Raw genomic sequence first — 16,892 nt, forward strand, 5'->3', positions numbered from 1 at the left:
GACATTTCTCAGGATAAGACGGATAAAATGCGATCTAGCTCGACCCGCATGCTGGAAATGCTTTTCAACCGGTCGCACTTGCGATGGCTATAGTGAAACACCCTTCGCATCCACGGTCGAGAAGGCTGAGACAGAATCAACTCATCATCACAAGGATATCGTTGGCAGAGCAGATATCTGGAACAATTACCATCCACGTACGACGATCAGTGCGTATGAGTCCGCGCGATGGCACTCGAAATACCATGGTCTCAATTTGCGGAATCTCCAACCATTGATGATCTTACCAGTTACTGCGTCGATCGAGGCAGAGATAATGTCCTTTTTCATGGATATCTCGATCAAGCACCTGAATGAATACCGCCCTTGCGAACCATGGCGGCAAACTCTCATGTTCTTCGCTCAAACAGTGCCATCAGTGCGACATGCTGCCATTGCCCTGGCCTTAACTCACCGAAACTCTTATCTGGTTTGTCCCTCGAACCATCGATTCCAGTATCAAGCGCCTTCCTTGAAAGACCGACTACCGGATCAAGCTCCTTTGCTTCACTATACCCGCGCCATCCAACTTCTGTTAAATGCGGAGCAGCGTGACAGCGCCGAAACCACAGCGATCACACTGTTGACATGTTACCTCTTCACCTGTTTTGATCATCTGGTGGGCGACAACGTCCAAGCAGTCAAGAACTTGCGCGGGGGGGCGGCGCTCTCCCGCAGCATCATCATCAACGCTACATCGAACCGCTATACCAATGACGATGCCCCATTTTCAGGGATCCACGCGATTATCAATCAGGTTACCCAACAAATCCGCCGCCTGGACATGCAGGCTGTCATGTTCCTGGTCGACTGGACTCCCGCCAACCTCCAAGAGACATTCAAGATGTCCCATCTTGTCTTCTTCGACAACAGTCCCTTCCAGTCCCTCGACCAAGCCGCTGACTACCTCCAGATCCTCGTCACTCAGGTAATGCGCCTTCGCAACACCGGTCACCAGATATCCCCGACAGGTACGATGCCACCGTTACCTTCTTGCCTCAACCACACCGTCCGCGGGCAGTTGAAAACATGGTCGCGTCGCTTCGAATTCTTCCTGCAGCTACCAGGCGGTAGCAGCAGCCCTTCTGCGCCAGCATCTAACACCCAAGCGCTCATAACACTCCTTCGCCTGCAATATACTATCGCATTGGTACTCCTCGAGGGATCCGGACCCGGCCGAGAAATGGACTATGACAAGTTTCTGCCCCAATTCCGGCAATGCGTCGCACTTGCGGGTGAGGTCGCGGCGGCGCATCACCGGTATGTGGGGTCGTCGGCACGCGCGACATTCACGCCGGAGATCGGATTCCTCCCCGTTCTTTACATCGTCGGGGTCAAGTGCCGGCATCCGGTGGTCCGCCGTCAAGTCCTCGATATTTTGCGACGGCAACCGATGCGGGAGGCGGCGTGGGATAGCATCCTGACTGCTCGGATAGTGGAGCGGGTCATCGAGATTGAAGAGAGTGGTAGTGGTGGTGTGGCTGAGCTAGAGCAAATGGCACCACGGTGTATGGAACAGATTTCCATATGGCAGAGGATCGAGGCATTGTCTTATACGTATTTCCCACCGAGTAGGGGGTCAGCGGCCCGGTTGGAGATTGAGTATACATTCTGCGCCCGGGAGGGGATACACGTTGAATCACTTATGATATAATGAAGCGAGTCATTAGATGTCAGAGAAGCTGTGTTGATTATTATTATTTAGAGATTAAACCCACGTGACTCACATTGGCAGTGGTTGGGGTCATAGGAACAGCCGAAGCCCCAAGTTATCGCCACGCAGCTCCCAGTGGACCATGTGCATACAACCCATGCCCCCGACGAGCCTGTCACAAGCAATAGCCAACTTTAGCGCCTTAGACAGCTCTGTAGCTGCAGCATCCCACTTGGGAAAGGCTCGATTGGGTTTCGGGTCTGAACCATTCGGGATAATGTTTGCGACCGGTTCAAACCCATTGGCAGACCCCCCGTTTCTGCCTGTCCTTCACCTTTCATTTTAACACCGTCCTAGAAAAGCGACTCGGGTCGCTGACCACTCTGACGACCAACACTACCGTCTTCTTATTCCGACCCACAGCTATTAGATGGGCGATAGTTGATCAGATATTCTGTATGGTTACAGTAGATTGATGGTCACAAATCCTACCCCACACGAAGGTTGAACCGCCACAGCCGTCTTGCGAGCATATATACTATATATATGCTCTCACCTGAACACATACTCCCTCCGAGAGCGGGATACCGCCTCTGAGGATCTATAGCAAAAGGGCTTTGACCTTGTCAGAAGAAGAGCAAGATCTACTCAGAGACCTTCTTTTTCTTCTTGATGGAAAGCGCGCCCCGATCACGTCGGATACGGAGACCACCACGTCCTTCAGTTTTAGCGATACGAGAGCTCAGGAGATCATCGAAAGAACTCGGGAGAGACAGAAGCAGTGGGAAGACCGAACATATCAAATCAACATCCATGGGCACAAGGTCGTTCCTCGGGAGTACAGGCTCCGTGAGCAATCCGTGAGTATCTCAGAGCGCAGACAGATCGTTCACGTGCTGCCCTCATAAAAGCGGCGGCACCCTGATTGGGTAAGCAAACGGGAATTGCAGCAAAACAGTTCACTTATCCACAATCACGGCAGGCAATCCGTGCATTTCAAGGCATGGAATGCAGTTCGATTCCGGCTGTGGTTACAGCGAGTCATGAAGCTCCATGGAAAATAAGATTTGACCGACAAAGTAAGGAGCTCAAAACAACCTTGAATCTTGAAAAGGGGAAGGAGTTTCATCCATTCATCCCTTTGTAGCACTTCTTGACCGCGACAAGGTCGATCTCCAAAATATCCAACCGAAGTAGCAACTGTCAAGGAATCAAAACCCAACACCTGAGATAATAGCTCCGTGACCAGGGGTACCCTCCAAGGATGGGTATCCACCCCTAGTCTGACATGCATGAGATGCATCACATACGGGACCTTGCAGATCACTCAAGATTCCCTGCTCCGAGCACTAATTTACCCCTTGCGACCCTGCGCGTAGTTGGTATATTCCATGATAAGAGTTCGTCCTGCGGCAGCAATACAAAAGGAATCTTGTTTGTTCTCAACGCGACACCATGAACAGCTCCAGAAATGGCGGATTCGACACGGCACCCTCGAACGAGACCTGTCTCTCAGGCGGACAAGCGATCTGGCTCGCCTCCGTGCCCACCTGCAACGATGGGTTCTACTGTATCTCCCCTGAGCCCCGGACTCCTATTTGAAACCCACCTTGAGCTCACTTATCGCAATCAGGTCAATCGAGCGAGGAAGACCTCCCACCCGAACATTGTACCCCAACGGCCGAGTGCCATATCAAAAGACTGCAAGAAGGGTGGAACTTCTGCGACAAGTCCCAGGGAACACTGGAGCCAGTAATTTGTAACGAGGGATACTACTGCGCCTCAGGAGGCGCGCGGCCAGCTCTGTGTCCGCAGGGCCATTTCTGCCCCGTGGGGACCGTTACTCCGTTCAAGTGCAGACCCCTCGCGCTGTGTCCGGAAGGGAGCACCCATCAGCGAGACCTGGTAGGAATAATCTTGTGCATTGTGCTCGATATCATCGTGGTCTTGATCTGGATGCGGCGGTTTTCTCTGTCATCGGACTTGACAAAGTTGTTCCGCTCATGGAGAAGACGGCGCCACGGAGGACAACAAACTGCAGTCGACATGTCGTCGCAAGAGGGAACGGGTTCTCCGGACAAAGAACCTGCGCAGCTGTTGAATTTCCCGTTTTCCTCAGTGGACGACGACGCGTCGACTCCGCCGCTCCAGATCACCTTTGCCGATGTAGGCTTCCGGATCCGAGGTCGAGCGACCGACATTCTGTCTGGTCTCCATGGTTCGTGCGAGGCTGGCTCGATTCTAGGGGTCATGGGCCCCTCTGGCTCGGGTAAATGTAGGTCGCGTCTGGTTCGTGGTTGGTTCGTCAGTGTTTGCGAGGCTAAGTGTTTCTGTAGCGAGTTTTGTCAACCTCCTGAGCGGGAGGAACGAGGCAATCACGGGCGAATTCTACCTGAATGGTTATAGAATGAGATCCGCAGAGTATGCTAGCTAATTCCCCAAGACCTTCTTTCGTTTGCCAAGACAAGACTGATGAATGCTGGCAGATTGCGATCACTGATCGGGTTCGTCCCTCAGGACGATCTCGTTCTTCCAGAGTTGACCGTCCGAGAAAACCTTCTTCACTCGGCGCGTGTCATGCTAGGAGGACAGCTGGGTGACCCCGCGTTAGGAGAGTATGTCGACTCGTTAATTGTCGCCCTTGGCCTCGCACGAGTGCAAGACCAGATGGTCGGGAGCGTGGCGCGACGCGGATTGTCTGGCGGGGAGTGTAAACGAGTGAGTATCGGACTCGAGCTCGCCGCCGCCCCCAAAGTGTTGATCCTCGATGAACCGACATCGGGTCTCGACGCGACTGCGGCACTCTCCCTCATGCAGTTGCTGCGTGAGGTCTCTCGCTGCGGAATCATGGTCATCTGTGTGATCCATCAGCCTAGGGCGGAGATCTTCGCCCTCCTGGACAACCTGATGCTGCTGAATCTGGGGAAACAGGTCTATTTTGGGCCGGCTGCGGAGGCGCAGACTTACTTTGAAGCGCTTGGCTATGGATTCTCTTCCTTCTCCAATCCAGCAGATACCATCATGGACATCCTCCCCAGTCATGCCTGGGCAGACACCACCCCCTCCTTGTCAGCTGCAAAGGAAGCCAAGTCCTGCACTCCAGTCGCAGACACATACAACAACACGGCGCTGGACGAAGCAGGTGACGCTCCCCTCCAGGTGCCCGATATCCTGCGCTCGCTGCAACAGCGAAGGGCTTCTTGGTCGCGACAAGTCTGGCTGTGCTTCCGCCGTGGCACCGTGCAACAGACCCGACAAACAGCCAGTTTCTGCTTGGAGATCATATCCGCGTCCGTGATCGGCGTCACGATCGGCTTGACCATCTACGAGTTCCACGGCCATATGTTCCAAGGCATCTATCACCCACCGTTTGAGCTGCTTTCCAGTGCAGTCAACTATCGCATGGTAGCTGAACAGGGCCTGCTTGCCTGCTTAGCTATAGGTAAGTGCTGCTGCTGCTGCTGCTGCTGCCGCCGCTCCCCAACGAGACTCGAATTGCATTTCCAACCTCGCTAATCTCTATTGTCAACGCGTAGCCTGTGCAGCCGGTCCCCCGGGAGTCAAACTGCTAGGTGAAGAGAGTATGTCATTACCCTCCATATCTGTGGTCTTTCTGAAATCATCTATAATCCTGAGATGTGCTGACAATAACCTCCCTCCCCCCCAAGAATTGATCTTCCGCCGTGAACAACAAACCGGCCACTCCCGCAGCGCCTATTTTCTGGGCAAGAACCTCTCCGTCTTGCTGCGCATGTTCCTTGCATCCTTGCATTACACCACATTCTACATGATCCTGTCGACCCCGACAATCTCCTTTGGCCTTCAGCTGGCGATTAGTTTTTTGTATTTTTACTGTACGTGGAATCTTTCTTCCCACCAGCCCCCCCCCCAAACCTCCCGGTCTTCCTTCCTACCGAGAAGATGTGCTCACCGACAAAAAAGGTATGTACGGTCTAGGCTGCATCGTGGCCGCCATCACCCACCGCGAAGATGGCCCCTTAGTCTGCATGTTAAGCTGCCTCGTCATCTCTGCTCTCGGGGGATGCGCCCCTCGCCTCGCCTTGGTGAAGACGTGGAATCTAGGGTGGTTCTGGTATATGTGGCCTGGGGTAAGTTTGCTTGCCTCCTGGATTTTCCAAATGGAACAAAGACTAACCGGTTTGTTTGCTTCCCCTTTGTGGGACTGCACTGCAATAGACCTGGCTCTCCGAAGCATTTTATAACGAGAATACTGCGCCGTTCGCCTATCTTTATCAGTTGGATGATGCGTCGAGGTTTACCGGCTACAAGAATGGCCGCACGGGGTTTGATATCGGGTACGTTCGGAACCACTTTACACCATGTGAGGCTGACATGTTCGAACCAGGCTGCTGCTGTTGATTGGGACACTGTATCGGGTCATTGCATATCCGCTTTTTGTGGCTGTGGGTTGGAGGTAGGGGAAGAGAGCATTCGGCTTGAAGAGCAGACGTGGACTTGGCGGGGAGATTGGTACCAAGGCTTTGATAAAGTGTGACACTAACCATTTTTAATTCAATTTTCATTCATAAATATGGGCAGTTAGGATGATAGGGTCGAGTGAGGCAGTTTGTAGTCTGATGTACCAAGAACGCTTGACTGTTGACTACATGACAATCCGACCTCCGTACACAGGGCGGGTTCGAGGCACCTTGTGGATTGGTTCGTGGGCTTCTTGCCTGCTCAAATACCTCACTGGTCATTGCGTGTCATCATATTGTTACTATGCTGGGTTAGTATTAACCCGTCATGCAACAAAGGCCCACCATGAAGAAAAACATCGTCGCTACTCCCCGCCCATTGCCCGCCAAATAGCTTTGACTCAAACAGCCTCCACCAGTGTAGACACAGGTCCATCCTTCTCCTCCCCCTTGACCGACAAGCGATCTAACTCCACCGCAGCAGTCTCCTGCGCCAAGGCTTTTTCGAGATTGATGTCCGGCGACACCTCCCACCGACTGCCGGGGACCAACAACGGCGCGTTGGTAAACAGATCATCCATCACTTCCAGCGACAGACCCTTGGTCTCCGGCAGGAACAGATAGAAGAAAAGCGCGTTTCCAAAGTCGCACACAATGAACAACAGGTAATAGCGCCAGCCGATGTGCTCCAGCGCGATGGGCGTCACCTGAGCGATCATCGTGTTGAAGGCGAAGGAGACCATCGTCGCCAGCGAAATCCCCTTGGCTCGAGTCGCCGTGTTGAAGATCTCTGCCGGAATAATCCAGGACATGGTTCCCGAGGCGCAGAAGCAGAAGTTGAAGACCCAGGTGCTGGCCACGATGAACGCCCAGTGCGCCGCATTGTTGGTGGAGTCGGGCGGGTACTGAGACAGGAGCGAGGCGCCGATGATGAAGGCGAGTCCGCAGGCGACGTTGCCGCCAATCTGCAGGGGGCGACGGCCGACGCGGTCGATCAGAAAGAAGAAGATAAATTGCGCGAGTTCGCCGATGATGGAGTTGATGCCTTGGTAGAGGAGGGTCTGGGAGGTGGAGATGCCAATCTGGGCGAAGATGGCCGGGGAGAAGTATTGGATGGCGGAGACGCCGGTCCTGAAGTACAGTCAGGGAAGATGAGGTGCAGCAGATGGACGTAACGGAACTGCTTACATCTGGGTGGATGCTTGACAGGCACAGGCAAGGATGATTCGACGCGTATTGGACCGGTTGGCGAACAGTTCCTTGTAAGACTTGGCAGCATGCTGATGCTCCTCATCGATTTGACGCTGAATCAGCTCATATTCGGCTCGCACGTACGGGTCGTCGATGTTGCCGTGAGCGTGCAGTCGAGCTAGATTGTGCAGTCCTTCTTCATGGCGATCGTGGTCGATCAACCACCGAGGAGATTCTGGAAAGAAATAGATACATGAAGCGAGACCGATAGCAGGAACAAGCTGCAGGGCTAGACTGTCCACGGACTTGAGATTAGACTGAGCTTGGACAAAGAGAGTGCGTCACTCACGGTAGTCGCCATTGAACGCTGTCGCCCGTATTGGCCCACCTCTTTTCGCACCCGTATCCGATCCAGGAGGCAGACAGTGATCCAATACCCAGCATCGTCTGTTGGAGCGATCCTAGAATACCTCGAATGCTGGCGTGTGCGATCTCTGCCTGGAACATAGGGACGGCTTCCACGAGAATGCCAATCCCAAACCCAGCAAAAATGCGCGAGAACAGCAACATTCCAACATTGACCGCGGCTGTTTGCAGGATGCCTCCGACACAGAAGAGTACGGATCCTAGAACGAGGGTATTGCGCCGCCCAAGTGGATCAGTGTATCCTGCGCCTAGAGCTCCCAAGAACGCTCCTGCTGGTGGTCAGCTGCATGCACATCCGAAGTACGGCAGTCTATCATACCAGCCGTGAACAACGAAACCACTGTCCCTGAAATCACGCTTCCATTGTGCGTCAGGAATCTATCAACGAAGGAGTCTGAGGCCACGACTGAGGCAATCACACCCAGATCATAGCCATAAAGGAACGACCCGAAGGCGGCGAAGAGAGCCACCACAAATTGATAGGTCTTGGGATTCATCGCGATTGCTGGCCTCCAACCTTAGGCACTTAGTTTGGCAGAGTGTGGGTCGTGCGCGCTGTGGAGAATCTGGGGTAGCCAAACTATTATATGCGACTTTCAACGGGAAATATCACGCACGCATCTCAAGAATGGGCAGCTCAGCTGCCCCCTAAGCCTGCAGTAGTTTGAAGCCATCGGGCAAGATTGTCTGCGGAGTATTGGTGGATTTCAGCATGTGTCTGGCCATCTTGACAGTAAACCTCTGGGCTGCTGGCTGTTGACGGTAGCTTGGATGTCGATCCTTGTCTCTCGCGTGGCTGGTCCTGGTTTGGGCATATTTCCTGCGGAGGCCCGAGTCGCCCAGACCCTGATTTGCGGACTGCAGTCAAAGGACTTGCGGGGTTGATAAACCGTACTTTGATGACGGAACTATGCCGGTCAATTTCTAAGCCTCGCGGGATCTGAAGTCGACGGGTCTACGGAGTTGTTTGGGTGTATAAACTCGGTGCCACGCTTTGCCCCACGAGGGTAGATCGAAACTGATGAGGAACATCTTGTGCGCAAGTGTCGATGTAAGAAAGTGTCGATGCAAGGAAGAGGTATTCATGATGATTGAGTCTATGTGACCGAGCCTCGTCTCCAGCGACAGGCCATAACATCTTTGCTAGACTAGGTTGTTGATGTGTGGAGCATATGTTGGTAAGAGATTGTATGGAATCTCTCTTGGGGCCTGAGGCCTGAGGCTTTCCTTTTCGGCTCAACCTTTGTCCGACTGCATTCGACCCCGCAATTTCCCCCCCACACACACACGGCACATACATGTATTTCTACCTCATTCTTGAACCTGAATCGGATATCCTGTGGTCACTTCTCCGCTGATCATCGCCAAGGTTTCAGAGAATGGGCTGACCATCTACATTCAGCCCATCGAAGTTGCGGGGGAATGTCGGGGAAGATGCCGATCTCACTATGGCGCGTCTTCACCCCACGCAATACGGCCTTCATGTTGCTTTTCGATCTGCACTCACTGATCTTTTTCTCAGATGAGGTTAGTTCTACATGGGGTGACCGCAGCAAGATTCCAGCTTCAACATGACTATAAATACAGGGAAGGACTCGACTCGTTCCTTGTCGGATTGTTGTAGCTCCGATTTGGAAGCCCAATCAATTGCATTGGCTTGATCAATTTGGAAGTCATGTTTCTCAAGTCTACTATCTTGACGACGATTCTTGTGGGAGGCCAGTTAGGAGGAGCCTTAGTCGCACAGAGCAGCTCTCCACATGCCCCGCCTACCTTGACCACATCTTTCGATACTCCAGCTTATCGATATAGTTCGTTCAGCTACACGCAGCTCTCCTCCAACCGATATGCAACCCCATTGTCTTCTCCTATTTCATTCTCCACCCCCTACGCCCCGCCGTTCAGTGAAGCATCAACCTTGCTCCCTTCGGGCGTCACCTACACTACCTACAGCTTCAATCCGACCGCAACGGCTGCTTCGGCGTCGAGGACAGGGGAATATGACCAGCAAGCATATAACAACCTCTGGACGTCCCTATCCTACACTGCGTCTCCTCCCTTTACGACGACAGTTTCTCCCACCCCTGTCCCAAGTGATGATCTATTGTTCCCGCCCGCTCTGACTCCATACCTCGCGAACCCGGACAAGAAACTGCCCCCCGACTTCATCTGGGGCGTTGCTGGCAGTGCGTGGCAGATCGAAGGAAGTCTCCAGCTAGAAGGCCGTGGACCGAGCATCCTAGACACTATCGGGTCAATCCAGGCCAACAGCAGTGCTAGCGATGCCAACGTGGCCACCATGAACTATTACCTATACAAGCAGGACATCGCGCGTCTAGCAGCGCTGGGTGTGCCCTACTACTCATTTTCCATCGCATGGAGTCGCATCGTTCCCTTTGGAGTGGCTGGATCACCTGTGAACTCTGAAGGCCTGGCTCACTACGACGATTTGATCAATACCTGTCTTGAGTATGGCGTCACGCCGATCGTGACCCTAGTCCATGCCGACTACCCTCCGTCCGTGGTAGCGGACATGGGTAACTTGACCACGCACTACTTGTACTTTGCCAAACAAGTCATGACCCGCTTTGCTGACCGTGTCCCATACTGGGTCACCTTCAACGAGCCCAATATCTCAGTGGGCAGTGTCGCAAAATCATACAGCATCCTGAAGGACATCCTACTCGCACATGCTGCCGTCTACCGCTGGTACAAGGAAACGCTCGGCGGCACGGCTCAAATCACCTTGAAGTTCGCCAACAACCTTGCATTGCCGCTCGACCCGACCAACAGCACTCACCTTGCCAGCGCCGTCCGCTACCAGAACTTCATTCTTGGCATCATGGGCAACCCGCTCCTCCTTGGGGAGCAGATCCCGTCCGAAGTCCTCACCACACCCAATATCACCCTCAGTGCGCTGACGGACGCGGAGCTTGCCGCCGTGAATGGCACCGTCGACTTCATCTCCATCGACCCATACACCGCCCAATTCGCCTCTCCCGCGCCCGAGGGCATTGAGGCCTGTAGCGCCAACGCCAGCAACGCTCTCTGGCCGTCCTGCGCCACACTCACCAATGTCCAAGCCAACGGCTGGCTCATGGGCGAGGCGTCGAATGACTATGCCTACATCGCCCCGCAGTATGTGCGCCAGCAGCTCGGCTACCTCTGGAACACCTTCCGGCCCAAGGGAATTCTGGTGGCGGAGTTCGGCTTCAACCCGTTCGCCGACGCCAACCGCTCCCTCAACGCCCAGCGCTACGACCTCGAGCGCACGCTGTACTACCACTTCTTCCTGCGCGAGGTCCTCACGGCTATCCACGAGGATGGCATCAATGTGGTGGGGGCGCTGGCGTGGAGTGTCCTGGATAATGACGAGTTCGGCAGCTACGCCAACATGTACGGGTTGCAGACGGTCAATCGGACGGATGGCCGATTCGAGCGGCACTACAAGCGCAGCTTTTTCGATTATGTGGACTTTTTCCACCACCACATCGAATCCTGACTACATACAGCCAGGCACAGTACATTCACTAGGTAGTAGTATCAGTGATAATAGTTCACAAGAAAGAAAACCGGTCTCAACCGAATCATCAAAATATGAAACCCGATCCAATTCAGCTCAATTCAACCCAATTCAAGTTCTAATAACCTCGGGCGGCCCTTTTCAAGATTAAAAACTATATTGATAGAAAATAAGATCATAAGTCATCTTAGAAAAGTATAAATCTGATCAAATAATCAGATCATGTGAACAAACACCCAGGAGACCCCTTGCAGCGATGGGATGGAGTATAAGACGAACCTCGGTCGAGGTTTGGGGGGGGGGGGGCCAAAGAGGAACACGAAGTACATAAAAACGTTTTAATACAGGGATATTACTTTGGGGAAGTTATACTTGCATTGCATTGCGATGTGTTTCAACAAAAATTGTCAGGAGTAAGCGCCCAAGAAGAAGCATAAACCCTAAAATATTCTAAGCTACGAGCCACAAATCGGGACAATACATCCAAGAAAAACCCCCTGGTTTAGCTTTAAAGGACCCTGCAGGAAAAGCTAAGCACCCCGCAACGCTACAATAGTATTGGGAAAGTGGTTGTAATGGAGACTGAGCTTGCGAGTCTGGAGGTCCCAGGACTCGCTATCTGCTCCCTCGAAGCTTTATCCGCCGGCCGCTGATGGATCGTTCTGCGTTGGACCCATTTACGATCAGCCACCCCCAGAAAGATGACGGGCCCGGGAACCGTCTCAGGAGTTGGTTGAGCTCTCATGGGCCTTGCCAGTTCATTGATTTTTTCAAGAGTGGTCATTATTCTGGTATCTCTTATCGAGCATGCTGCGCTAAGCCCGAATAGGCAGTATAACTAACCCCCGCCGACGCGGTACGCTTCTTCCACAGCAGCCAACATGAAAAAACGGGGACAGTTCCCCTGAATCCATGCTCAGCGAGTATCACATCGCTTCAATCTGCGCAGCGTTGAATGTTTGCTGAGAATTGCAATCAGCTAGGGGGACTGGTCAGTTCCTGCATCTACAAGTGTGATAGGTTATGTGCTGGAGGTCCTCGAAGATTGCTGCCAAGTTCAGAGCATGGGACGTGTGGTGTAGGTATATATCTGCACTGCACAACCCATGAGATAAGAATGTTGAGTAAAGGCTACTAGTAGAGAGCCAGGTTTTCGGCTCACTCTCAACAATCATTTTCGAGTTATGTTTCTCGATAGTTGATGAATTGATTGCTCCGTAGACTGTTACTGCTTCGATATCGGCATGATATTATGCATGGACAGATAGTATTGCGTCTATCAGGTAAGTAGTCCATTCTCCTGAGACAAAAATACTTGGCAAGGATACATATACCATAGATGACCGTTACTCTCAACCAAAGGGTCCCTGGGGAACGACTACAGGAAAGTTTACAGTGACAATGACGATCAAAGAGCATATTATAGAATATCAAAAATTCATTGTATTTACAATCCGACTTTTAGAGTCATGAATCATAGCCAATCGATCTATCTTGTAAAGGTGCAATCGTACAGAGCCTGTTCGTCCAGACGCTGGGGTATCTTCTAACATCATCCATCATGTTGTCCCTCTGGTGTCCAGAGACCCACATCTATCCATTAATGTAATAGGGTATTTTTGTTCATCAAACTTGTCGTCACGTCACTGAAACAGCAAGACATTTACAGCTGCTCGGCCCAGGGGGCGGATCCAGGCTGCATCTGGTTCAGCCACTTGACGAGTTCGATGAGCTCGGCACGGCGCTCATCCTCGAGCTGATCGGGGTCAGAGAGGACGGCCTGGAAGATGGGGAGGAACTGAGGAGTCAGCTCGCGGATGGTGGGGTCTTCCCACTTGTCTATAACGGGGTTAGCAAAGGTTGCACTAGTGATATGTCTCGAAGGGTGCTTACACAGCTGGCAGATCATGCGGTACAAGGGATCATTCTCCTCGTAGTCGTTCTTGAGAGGCAGGATGGAAACAAGGACGGGAAGGACATCCTTGATGGGGACAGCCTCACGGTGCTTGAGGATCATGCGGGACAGACATCCGGTGGCGTTGTCCTGAAGACGGGAGGCGTTCATGTGCAGGCACTGCTCGAGACGGGAGAGAATGGTGGGGATCTCCTTGACGATCTGGTCCTTGGCATTGGAGTGCTCGATAAGGCGACCAACGGCATAAGCAGCGTTGGAGCGGGTCTGAGGGTCCTCATCACCAAGGCGGTGGACGAGCAGCTTCAGGAAAGCAGGGGTGAACTGAGTAACAGCGGCGCCCATGCCGTTGATGCACTCAGCGAGGACACCAACAGCGGTGGCACGTTCGAGGGCCTCGGAGCTACCAGCGTAGCGGATGATGATCTTCTCAAAGACCTTCCAGAGCTCGGCAAAGGTCTCACCCAGAGCAGCGGCCAGGCCAGAAACAACGTCAAGACCAGTGTCAACGACAACCCAGTCGAACTCGGAAGTCTCCTCGCCGGCCTCGAGTGTCTCCTCCTCGGGACCGAACTCGAGCTGGCAAGGGTGCTTCTTGGTGATGATATCAGTGATCATGGTGATAACGTTGTGCAGAGTGGTCTCGTTGGCAATGAGAGCGGGACCGCAGTAACGGAGGTTCTCAGCCATGTTGCGGTTGATATCGGCGACAGTAGCACTAAATTTGACTGGTTAGAAAATGTGACAACCAGAAATTGAAGCGACAAAAGCAGTAGGATAATCAAATCATTATCAGAAGGTTGTGAGTATATCGTTGTTAACAGCATGCACAACTTTGTGTGTCTGAGTGAGCTGGGTAAACGAGGTGTTCATCATATGATTTGACCCGCATGGGCGGACAAGAGGTTGGGGCTGCGTTACGAGAAAGAAAAAGAGAGGATACATACCGGTCATCTTCCTCAGTCCACATCTTGATGGTGCAGGTCATGAGGATCTCACCGAACTTCTGCACCTCGCGAGCGGGCTCAACCTGGATGGGAAGACCAGGCTTCCACTTCTCCATCTGGCCACTCTCCTCGGCAATGCAGTAAAGCATGGCGTAAGAACGGTGAAGGGTGCTGATGGTGCTCTTGCGAACACCCTCGTAAGGGTGCTCAGCCAAAGGCAGAACCATCTCGATGGTCTTCTCGAAGAAGGGAAGGTAGGCGGCCTTGGTGTGGGTGACGAGGTCACCAATCACCTCGACGGCGATCTCCTTCTCCAAAGAGAGGGGAGTGGTGGCAGTAATGTCATCCCAAGCATCCTCATCCTCATCAACATCAACATCCTCGATCTCACCATCCTCACCAACGGGCTCGTCGTCATCATCGGCGCTAGCAACACGGACCTTGCGGCCACCGATGGTCACCTCCTGGCCAACGAGATCCTTGGCAGCCTCACCGAGCGAGACATCAAGGTCAGTCTCGTCCTGCTCGATGCAAGCGAACAGGCCCTTGACAACACCGTCGAGGAAAGGAGAGAAGTGCTCGGCGTAAACCTTAGACATGGCACCCCAGAAGATGTAGGTGCTCTCCTTGAGGCGGGAGTGGCCGAGGTGGAGAGCCTCCTCGGTAGCGCGCATAAGCGGCTCGACGTAGGGCTGGTAACGCTCAGGGCCAGCAGCAGCGGCCATCTCACCCATAGCATCGGTGACACTGGCGCGAAGGTCAAGCTCCTCCTCGCTGTCCTTGACGGTGGCATACTCCTGAAGAAGGTGCATGGACTCATCGAAGAAGGACAAGAAGGAGTCACCGGCAGACGAGGCCAGGGAGCCAAGGGCACCGGCAGCGAGACCCTTGATTCTGAAGTCGGGGTGCTTAAAGAGCTTGTGAAGGATGGGAACCAACTCAGCCTGGTAAGGAGCAACGTCCTTCTCATCAAGGCCATCAACAACGGCGTCAATGGCGCTGATACCAGCCTTCATGATATCAATGGTAGGACCGTCCTCCTCACCCTTGTACTCCTGCATAGCACTAGCCAAGTTCTTGAAGAGCAAAGGCATCAATCTCTCATGCTCCTGGCTCAGGTCCTCAGCGAGATCGTCGGCCAGACGAGCCACAGCGTGGAGCGAAGCCTGGCGGACCTTGGGCTCGGGGTCAGCAAGAAGCTGGAGGACCATGGGGAAGATCTCCTTCATCTGAGTGCTGATGAAGTCAGGAGCGCCCTCAACAACCATGCCGAGAGCCATGATACCCGCACGACGGTAGTCGGGGTTGGTGTTGTTGAAGTACTGGCCAAGCGACTGGAGCAGAGGAACGACGACCTGGCTGGGGGGAAGGCTCTGAGCGAGCATGTCCAAGAGGCCAAGGGCGGAACGAGCAGGGGTGATATCGTCGTCCAAGGCGGAGGCGTCCCCGAGCTCAGTGACGATCTGAAGGGCGCTGCGAGTGAGCTGCTCACCGATGCGCATGCCCTGAACCTTGAGCTTGCGGTACTGGATGCACTGCATCAAGAAGCTGATGGCCTGAGTCCGGGTGTCCTCATCAGCCTCGGTGTTGGAGGCGATCTCGTTCATGAAGACCACCAAGTCCTTCAGGTGAACAGTCATCAGAGCGGGGTCGCAGCCAAGCAGGGTCTGGAAGACCTCGAAGGCCTGCATAACCTCATCATCCTGCTCCTTGTCAATGGCATCCTTGAGGACAGCCACCATAGAGGGCAGGAGGTTCTGGAAAGCGCGAACGGGGCCCATGTTCTCCTCAGAATCCAGGTACATGGCGAGCTTGCTCAGGGCCATCAGAGTGTTGATGCGGACCTCCGAGCTCTCAGGGTCGCTGATGGTCTTGCTGAAGAGGTTGAACAGGTCCTCGAATTTCTCCTCGAACGCGTCACCCAAGGTCTCCAGAATAGTCAACAGGATGTAGACACCAACGGCACGCTCCTCCTTGTTGCCGCTGCTGGCCGCCTGAAGTAGGAAGTTGGGGAGCTCAACCCACTCGCCATCATTCAAGTCGATTTTGGCGATGGCAGAGATAACCCGAGCGACGGAGTGGCGGACCAGAGAAGAGGCCTCACCGAGCGCAGAGCGCAGCAGCTGCTCGCGGATCTGGGGCTTCTGGTTGGCCTGGACAGCAACCCAGTGCTTGACCACGAGAGAACGCGCCTCGACGGCAGCCAACTGTCTCAAGTTGGCATCCTCGTGGCTGGTAGCGATCTGGATGAGGAAGACCAGAGACTCGGCCTGCTTGTAAAACTCGCGCTGGAGGATACCGGTCGCCTCCTTCACGTTGCCCTGGGCGGCTGCAGACGACAATTAGCGTCCTGTTTACGAGACACATAGCTTGAATACTGATCAGCAGGACTCACGGTTCAGGACAATCTGAAGTTGTTGCAAGAATCGTTGTTGATCCATGATGTGTGTGCGTGTGTGTGTGTGTGTGTGTGTGTGTGTAACAGAAAAATGTGAGAGATCCCACGTAGGGGTAAACGAGCAGATCCTTCTTTTCAGAGAGGAAACTGACTGGGAGAAGAGAGGCCGGCTACACAAGCTGAACCACTCGGAGGGTATCACAAAAACAACGAGGGCACAAAAAGAAAGAGAGACACACACAAGGAAAAGGAGGAGGAGGAGAGGGAGGGGAGGATGAAGGAGGAAGAATCGAGGAGGAGGATGAAGGAGGAAGAATCGAGGAGGAGAATGAGAGAGAGAGAGAGAGAGAGAGAAAAAAAAAA

At 53.4% G+C, this 16,892-nt stretch overlaps 5 protein-coding genes across 5 annotated transcripts; 3 read left to right on the forward strand and 2 right to left on the reverse strand.

Moving 5' to 3' along the window:
- Positions 1 to 316: 316 nt before the first annotated feature.
- Positions 317 to 2,601, forward strand: BP01DRAFT_381530 (uncharacterized protein; the record flags this gene model as incomplete). The annotated part of the gene is made up of 2 exons (XM_025577312.1): positions 317 to 1,610; positions 2,324 to 2,601. The coding sequence occupies 2 exons, from the start codon at positions 317 to 319 to the stop codon at positions 2,599 to 2,601; spliced, it is 1,572 nt and encodes a 523-aa protein (XP_025432458.1).
- A 677-nt stretch (positions 2,602 to 3,278) lies between these two features.
- On the forward strand, positions 3,279 to 6,132 carry BP01DRAFT_396941 (putative ABC transporter; the record flags this gene model as incomplete). Its single annotated transcript, XM_025578492.1, has 8 exons — positions 3,279 to 3,968; positions 4,030 to 4,114; positions 4,180 to 5,135; positions 5,230 to 5,274; positions 5,362 to 5,547; positions 5,636 to 5,802; positions 5,891 to 6,009; positions 6,060 to 6,132. The coding sequence occupies exons 1-8, from the start codon at positions 3,650 to 3,652 to the stop codon at positions 6,130 to 6,132; spliced, it is 1,950 nt and encodes a 649-aa protein (XP_025432459.1). The 5' UTR covers positions 3,279 to 3,649.
- A 263-nt stretch (positions 6,133 to 6,395) lies between these two features.
- Positions 6,396 to 8,475, reverse strand: BP01DRAFT_16119 (sugar porter family MFS transporter). Its single transcript, XM_025570697.1, has 4 exons — positions 8,069 to 8,475; positions 7,673 to 8,018; positions 7,321 to 7,617; positions 6,396 to 7,263 (listed from the first exon to the last, which is right to left on the reverse strand). The coding sequence occupies exons 1-4, from the start codon at positions 8,244 to 8,246 to the stop codon at positions 6,534 to 6,536; spliced, it is 1,551 nt and encodes a 516-aa protein (XP_025432460.1). The 5' UTR covers positions 8,247 to 8,475; the 3' UTR covers positions 6,396 to 6,533.
- A 596-nt stretch (positions 8,476 to 9,071) lies between these two features.
- BP01DRAFT_355496 (glycoside hydrolase) lies at positions 9,072 to 11,372 on the forward strand. The gene has a single exon (XM_025574703.1). It carries the CDS (start codon positions 9,425 to 9,427, stop codon positions 11,249 to 11,251), a length of 1,827 nt encoding a protein of 608 aa, XP_025432461.1. The 5' UTR covers positions 9,072 to 9,424; the 3' UTR covers positions 11,252 to 11,372.
- A 1,315-nt stretch (positions 11,373 to 12,687) lies between these two features.
- BP01DRAFT_355497 (putative importin beta-4 subunit) lies at positions 12,688 to 16,668 on the reverse strand. The gene is made up of 4 exons (XM_025574704.1): positions 16,527 to 16,668; positions 14,132 to 16,460; positions 13,166 to 13,902; positions 12,688 to 13,111 (listed from the first exon to the last, which is right to left on the reverse strand). The coding sequence occupies exons 1-4, from the start codon at positions 16,570 to 16,572 to the stop codon at positions 12,936 to 12,938; spliced, it is 3,288 nt and encodes a 1,095-aa protein (XP_025432462.1). The 5' UTR covers positions 16,573 to 16,668; the 3' UTR covers positions 12,688 to 12,935.
- Positions 16,669 to 16,892: the final 224 nt, after the last annotated feature.

This window comes from Aspergillus saccharolyticus (genome assembly GCF_003184585.1).
Source record: "Aspergillus saccharolyticus JOP 1030-1 unplaced genomic scaffold BP01scaffold_10, whole genome shotgun sequence".
Taxonomy (NCBI): Eukaryota; Fungi; Ascomycota; class Eurotiomycetes; order Eurotiales; family Aspergillaceae; genus Aspergillus; species Aspergillus saccharolyticus.

Coding starts and splice junctions, on each gene's coding strand:
- BP01DRAFT_16119 (XM_025570697.1), bottom strand. CDS start 8,246: ATGAATCCCAAGACCTATCAATTTGTGGTGGCTCTCTTCGCCGCCTTC. Junction 7,618..7,672: donor AGCGTTCAATGGCGACTACC/GTGAGTGACGCA, acceptor GTCCGTGGACAG/TCTAGCCCTGCAGCTTGTTC. Junction 7,264..7,320: donor TGTCAAGCATCCACCCAGAT/GTAAGCAGTTCC, acceptor ACTGTACTTCAG/GACCGGCGTCTCCGCCATCC.
- BP01DRAFT_355496 (XM_025574703.1), top strand. CDS start 9,425: ATGTTTCTCAAGTCTACTATCTTGACGACGATTCTTGTGGGAGGCCAG.
- BP01DRAFT_355497 (XM_025574704.1), bottom strand. CDS start 16,572: ATGGATCAACAACGATTCTTGCAACAACTTCAGATTGTCCTGAACC. Junction 16,461..16,526: donor ACTTCAGATTGTCCTGAACC/GTGAGTCCTGCT, acceptor TGTCGTCTGCAG/CCGCCCAGGGCAACGTGAAG. Junction 13,112..13,165: donor CCGCATGATCTGCCAGCTGT/GTAAGCACCCTT, acceptor ACCCCGTTATAG/ACAAGTGGGAAGACCCCACC.